General features: G+C 47.1%; 1 protein-coding gene across 1 annotated transcript in view; it reads right to left on the bottom strand.

Annotated features, from left to right (window-relative positions):
• The window catches only part of gsap (gamma-secretase activating protein), a gene marked incomplete at its 3' end in the record, with an annotated part of 19,859 nt that overhangs the window by 395 nt on the left and 11,964 nt on the right, over positions 1-7,500 (bottom strand). Inside the window, exons 18-23 of the mRNA XM_084483279.1 lie at positions 6,021-6,090; positions 5,554-5,633; positions 3,522-3,602; positions 3,146-3,268; positions 753-811; positions 278-368 (exon numbers count right to left, since the gene is read on the bottom strand). Of these exons, the coding sequence (XP_084339405.1) occupies positions 278-368; positions 753-811; positions 3,146-3,268; positions 3,522-3,602; positions 5,554-5,633; positions 6,021-6,090 (504 nt within the window). The remainder of the gene's footprint in view (positions 1-277; positions 369-752; positions 812-3,145; positions 3,269-3,521; positions 3,603-5,553; positions 5,634-6,020; positions 6,091-7,500) is intronic.

Genomic DNA, 7,500 nt, shown 5'->3' on the forward strand with positions numbered 1-7,500 from the left:
TGTGTGTGTGTGTGTGTGTGTGTGTGTGTGTGTGTGTGTGTGTGTGTGTGTGTGTGTGTGTGTGTGTGTGTGTGTGTGTGTGTGTGTGTGTGTGTGTGTGTGTGTGTTCCTGTGTGAAATCATGTACACCTGTGTGTGTATCTACTGTGTGTGTGTGTGTGTGTGTGTGTGTGTGTGTGTGTGTGTGTGTGTGTGTGTGAATCTACAGTATCTGTGTGTGTGTGTGTGTGTCTGTACTCCCGTGTGAAATCATCTGTGCGTGTGCGTGCGTGCGTGCGTTTGTGCGTGTGTGGTGCATGTGCGTGCATGCGTGCGTGTAACGCTTCAGCATCTCACCAAGGCTCCAAGTGTCCACCGTTGACAGAACTCTAAAAAGAATGAACAGAACAGACGTTAGTCTCTGGACCAGCAGAACACAGACGGTCCTCCGGCCAACTTCTACAACAAAGTCCCGTCCACAAAGATGTGATCAGACCAGACAGACGGCTCGTAGCTTGGAAGTGGACCAAAAGAAAAGACATGCAGATGATAACCAAACACGCTGGCCAAGTTAGCTTGAGGCTAAGCCAAGCCGCCTTATGCTAGTGGGATACAGAGGGACAGAGGGACAGAGAGAGAGAGAGAGCGAGAGCGAGAGCGAGAGAGAGAGAGAGATGAAGAATGAGAGAAAGACAGACAGACAGACAGACAGACGGAGAGAGGGATATATAGGGATACACATAAAGGGAACAGCAGCAGGCATTAAGACCCACTTCTTTGCGTTCTCCTCCAGATGTTTTGACTGACTGGACGCCTTCCCCCCGTCTGCCCTCTGCAACAGAAAAACGACATCAACAACAACAACAACAACAACAACAGAGACGGAGCGAAGGCGTGCTCAGAGCGTAAGCGGAGAACCACCAGCTGCTACGACTGAAGACGACAGTGAGACGACGCGGGGGAAGAGCAAACCTGACAAGACATAACCGCCCCCCAAGCGTCCACCGACACCTGCCGCCAGACGCCGCCGGAGCACCGCTCCGCGCCCGGGACGCCAACGCGCCGCCACGCTAATTGCAGACACATGTTCAACGACGGGTAACACCGCTCGACAGGCTGTCACCAAACGCCGTCAAGGCAGAGCTACCCGACGCGTTCTGAGGTACAACCGTGCAATCAAACGCTATCAAAGTGACGCTAGGGGGGGGAGGGGGGTGGCATTGTTCAAACGACCCAGGGAACGCTATCAGAGGAAGCTATCAAACGCTAACAACACAAAGTGGTTGTGCTAGCCGACCCGCGCTACATATGGTCGCCATGAACTCAAAACAACCGTTTTGTTTTTTGGCTCATATTATCCAACAGAAATGCTGTTTAATTCCTCAGTTCCAAATCTAATCAGCATCACTTCCTGCACAGCTGATTTCTTTGGCATCACACACACGTGGTCCACATGAATGAGCCTACATGTGAGGATATCAAGTGTCCCGCATTAGCCATTCCCTCGCTAATGCCGTCGGCACGCGGGCCTATTTAAAGCATGCCCGGCTTCAGGCCAACGCGCTGGAAGAGCATCTGCCCTCAGATAGCCCCTGAAGGCCTGTGTGGGTGTCAGACCCTGGCTCGCCTACAGAGCTTGCACACGCACACACACACACACACACACACACACACACACACACACAGGGCCCTTTCTTGCGCCCGGTGCAATTGACTTTCTACACCGACGCATGTATTGTTGCTAGTTTGCACCCGGCGCAAAGCTGATTTTCCCCCGCAGCAACCAGGCGCTACTACACTTGCGCCTGGAGAGGCATGTCGGTGAAGAGCAGAGGTGTGTTCCGGCACATGATACTTGGTGCTATTTTAGCGATCTAAACATTGCAACGATGCAATTGCGCAACTGACCGAACAATTCCTGGTCTAAATGCACCAGCGGGTAGCGCAGTTGGTGTTGCTATCTTGACGTGCCATGGCAGGTCGGAACTGCAACATATGCTTACACACACGTAGGCTATACACAGCACAAACATACAAACGATTAGCCTGATTTAAATATTATGATGTCAAAGATTGTTCATATGTGTGAAACTGCATAGAAATAGCATTTGGATTGTGTTTTTTCCATAAGGGCTGCATGAATGGACACAGTAGAGTAGGATATGCCATACATTTAAATAATAATAACAAGCAAAGTATATTCCAGCCTCCCAAAACAAAATAAAAAACCTTGTGTAACAGAGATACAGCGGTAAGTTGTACTTTTAAATCAATGCATCTGCAAACACCGCACATACATCGTTTACAAGCCCATAACTTTCAGGATTGATGAATAGTTGATCGTGAGAAAACATAGTTTTACCACGAGTGAGAATGAATGAATGCGGGTGATGCTTGCCGCGCGTGTGTGTGCGCATCCATCTGTTTAAACACACACAAACTAAACACGTAACGCATAATGCAGTCCATGGTGATGTATATTAATGGGGGGACACATGCATATTATGAACACAAGTCGATAACGATAATGTATACAATACTGGTAACAAACAATGTTTGTTAATGTATTGCCCGCATATCATTAAATAGACCCACAGTTGCGGCCATCGAGGACCGCGTCCGCATATCATATATGTGTTAAGTTGTCTTCGTCGCAATTTACATGACGACTCAGTGTTTCTGAAGTTGGAGAAGAAAACGCTATTCCATGTGTGAATTGTGCCTATTATTTGGCCATAAACTGAGCCATTTGAAGTTTGAAATTCATGTGGTCACGCATCTGTCTCAGCAGAGACTGCAAACGCGCTGTCAAAATATCAATGCGTTGAGCTCTGCATTATTCCCACACGGGGAATCCTGCACGTTCTCAGCCTCATTTATAAAAGACAGGTGGACGGAAGCGGGTTTGCATAACGCAGTGAGTGTCGCTGGCTTTAAAGGGACACACACGCGCAAGCAGGCACGGCACGCACACACGCACAATCACCATGCATGCATGCACGCACACACACAAGCAAATGCGTGCACGCACGTGCGCGCATTTGCTTGTGTGTGTGTGCGTGCGCGCATGCATGGTGATTGCAAATGCGCGCACACGCATGTGTGTGTGCTCGCATGTGCTTGTGTGTGTGTGCGTGTGCGCACACACACACGCGCACCCACCCACCGGCCTGTCCCGGGGGTCCTGCTGCAGCGAGGGGCGGTAGCGGGCGCGGGGCGTGGCCTCCAGGTGCTTCATCTTCTCCGTGTTCCACCGGAGCGCCGACCAGAAGCCCTGCACACCCCGGACCTGGTGAGCACGCACACACACACACACACAATGACACACACACACACACACACACACACACACACACAATGACACACACACACACAATGACACACACACACATACAATGACACACACACACACACACACACACACACAGATATCCCATATGCATACACACGTTAACACAAGGACGTATTACATAAGAACCACCAATCAGGATATGAACATAATGAAGAGTTCCCAGTATTATCCAATCAGAGGTATGACTCACCTTTCCTCTGAACACGGGCTCCGTGTGCAGCTCAGACGTACAGCAAACACCAGGAACCTCCCGCAATGCTGCCGCCACTTCCTGTCTCACACACACACACACACACACACACACACATACAGTTGGACACACATACGCACGCACACGCAATCACGTACACACACACACACACACACACAATCATGTACACCCACAAACAAATACACACACAAACACACAAATAAACCTGTGCACGCACGTAAACACATGTACACACACACAAACATTTACAGTCTGCTTTTACAGTTCTACTACTCACCGGGTAATTATAGACTTGTTTATTTTCCATGGCGATTTTTGCATATTATTCAAAGTAAGTATCTTTTCAACTCTTATTACTGTCCTGTACTGCTGCTGTGACACCCACATTTCCCAAGTGGGAATGATAAAGTGCATCTCATCATCTTCACTCTCTCACACACACACACACACACACACACACACACACACACACACACACACACAACACACACACACACACACACACACACACACACACACAGCGGTGTCTAATGGAATTGGACAGATTATTGATCCTCTCTGGGATCTGTGGGCTGCTGGTGTCCATCCAGGTGGAGGTAGGAGCCGGCCGGTCGGAGACACCAAGGGCAGGGAGGGAGATGGAGAACGTCCAGCAGCACGCCTCTGCTTAAGTAAACCGCCGACCCAAAATGTCCCGGCCAAACGTCTCAAAAAATACTCAAATATATTGGATTCGATCCGGTCCGTACCAAAAAAAAAAAATGAAATGCTTTATTACAGGATATTCACGATTTACCTCTGTGATCGAGAGCGTAAACAACGCCCATGACCTTGGGCTGCAGACCTGGTACTACATCAGAGATCAGAAGAAACAGTAGCTCTGTTTCATGTTCGACAGGGTTCGCCAATTGGGAGCGAGAAAGAAGAGGTTTTTGTCAGGGTGGGCGTGTGCTTTGAGTCACGGTGCGGGGGACGCACTGTACCAACGATGAAGAAATTAAAAAACGCTCGCCTCGTTACCCTTCGTAGATAGCATCGTATCATTAACCCGCTAAATCACACCGACAACCTCCCAGGAGCATATCTCCTCTTAGATCCATGTGTTTGTATATCCATGTTAAGATACATGTTAATATAGATACACAATGCGTATGTATATCCATGTTAAGATACATGTTAATATAGATACACAATGCGTATGTATATCCATGTTAAGATACATGTTAATATAGATACACAATTCGTATGTATATCCATGTTAAGATACATGTTAATATAGATACACAATGCGTATGTATATCCATGTTAAGATGTGTATACATGTTAATATGTACAGTATATCCATGTTAATATAGATACACAATGCGTATGTATATCCATGTTAAGATGTATATACATGTTAATATACGTACACCATGTGTATGTATATCCATGTTAAGATGTGTATCCATGTTACTATGTAAAGTATATCCATGTTAATTTGTATGTATATCCATGTTAAGATGTGTATCCATGTTAATGTACATACACCACGCGTATGTATCTTCAGTGACACTTTCTGCCCTCCAACTCATTTTCCCGCCACATCATCTGCCAACAATCTATTAATGCCAAGTCACACTACTAAGTATTTTTAGTACCATCTTTTCATTGAGCTTTTATCCAAAGTGAGTTCAGATGCGTGTCACTGGCCGTGGACATCACAGATCCAACCCAGTAGCTTTGGGCCACTACTCTATCATAGTCAAGCACTGTTTCAATTTGACTTTATTTGTTTGTCAGTGAATTGTGTCTAGACTGTCAACAAGACAGGAGTTATGACTTTGCAGTATTGTGGAGAAAACTAATAAAGGAAATGTATTTACAAATGGAAGGCACTGCGTACACATTGTGTGTGTTTGTGTGTTGGTGTGTGTGTTTGTGTGTTGGTGTGTGAGTTTGTGTGTTGGTGTGTGTGTTTGTGTGTTGGTGTGTGTGTGTGTGTGTGTGTGTGTGTTGGTGTGTGTGTTACCTTCTCGTCGAAAACAGACGAGTAGGGCAAGACTTTGTCGAGACAGAGAGACTTCCCATAGCTGATCCTGTACAAAGAGGCTGGGCGAGAGAGAGAGAGAGAGAGAGAGAGAGAGAGAGAGAGAGAGAGAGAGAGAGAGAGAGAGAGAGAGAGAGAGAGAGAGATCAAGGTAGAGAGGTAGAGAGAGAGAGAGAGATCAAGGTAGAGAGGTAGAGAGAGAGAGGTAGAGAGAGCGAGAGCGCGAGAGAGAGAGAGAGAGTCAAATCAGAACAAGAATAAATAGACAAATGATGCATGGGGATATGATCAGTGGCCAGAGTTGTGCTTTTAATCTCATTCCTCTAAAAAGATGAAGATTATATGAAATTCACATCTATACTACGACTAATGTGTGGGCCACTGGGGGTTCTGTAAATCACGAGGCTGTTCCGGAACCTTCCCGTCCATGTCTGGCGTCTGCAGCTCACCTAGGATGAACTCCTGGATCTGATCGAAGGACTCAAACGCCATCGGGTTGTCACACAGCCAATCAATGATCTGGAAGGAAGGAGCGCACACACACACACACACACACACACACACACACACACACACACACACACACACACACACACACACACACACACACACACACACACACACACACACACACACACACACACACACACACACAGTTGTAGTTAGTTGGCAAACAAATTCCTTGAAAATGCCCAAAAGTGACAGAGTTGCACAACGGGCAGAAGGTTGCAGGTTTGACTCCCTGATAAAATCTCCTTTCTTTTATCCCAAAGACTGCCGTGTGCCTGACTGCTGACCTCTACCTGCCTGATCATGATCTGCATCTGAACTCTATGTCAAATTATCTACTAGATAGTGAATCTTCTGGAGATCTTTGGGGTCGTTGTAGATGAGATTTTGTAATGTAATTTAAAAATGTACAAAGAAATATAAAAATCCTTCCTGAACCATCGCCAAAAGTACAACAAAAAAAAAAGGCCATGACTACAGAGCACATCAGAAACAATAAAAAAATACTATTACTAAACCCTTGCTGTTGAAGAGCTACGAAAAAGAGAAAAAACATGATTTTAATAAATCTAAATTAAAAAAGGCTGAAGTTGACGGAAACTACCACACACACACTTGCCCCCGAAAAAAGAGCAGCAGAGTGTGTTAGCGTGCTGCTGCTAAGGCCTTGCAGTGGTGATTACAGTGACTCACTCCAGCCCCTTAAGAAGGATTTATTACAGTCTCACAGAACGTTTTAAATGAGGCTAGGAGAGTCCCTGGCTCACACTTCACCCCACTCCTTCTCCTCCCTTTCTTTAGTCGTTATCCCGTTCTTCGGCTCCCTTGTGTAAAACTCTCTGAGCCAGATTGACCCTCGGGCCTGTTCACTTCTTGCAACTGACTCCATCTCTCTCCCCCCCCCCCCCCCCATTATCTCTTTGTCTCTCTCTCCATCGCTTTCCACGCCGCTACACAAAAGGCCATTACCTGTCCTAGCCTTATCTGTTCATTAGTTTTTCCACTGAATTTCCCATCTGAGATTAACTAAGTATCTGTCTTATCTGTCTCTATCTATGGGCTGTGTGTTCACTCGTCGGTTTGCGGTTGTCTGTCTGTCCGGCTGTCTGTGAAAGCCCCTCACTACATCACGGCCCCACCCTCACATCATCTCCTCTGCATCTCATCTTCACTTCTCCCCTCGCTGCTCCTCCCTCTCAGCCTCCTCTCCTCTCCTCCTCTCCTCTCCCTCCCTCATCTGTTCTGACCCCATCATCTCTTCTCTTCGTCTCCTCCTTCTCCTCCCCCTCTCCTCCTTCTCCTCCCTCTCTACTCCTTCCACCCCCACACCTCCACTCCCTTTCCTGCACATATTTTCCCCCCTCCTCCCCCTCTCCCCTCCTCCCGACTCTCCCCTCCTCCCCCTCTCCTGCCTTCTTA

The sequence above is a fragment of the Micromesistius poutassou genome (genome assembly GCF_964030765.1).
Source record: "Micromesistius poutassou genome assembly, chromosome: 18".
Taxonomy (NCBI): domain Eukaryota; kingdom Metazoa; phylum Chordata; class Actinopteri; order Gadiformes; family Gadidae; genus Micromesistius; species Micromesistius poutassou.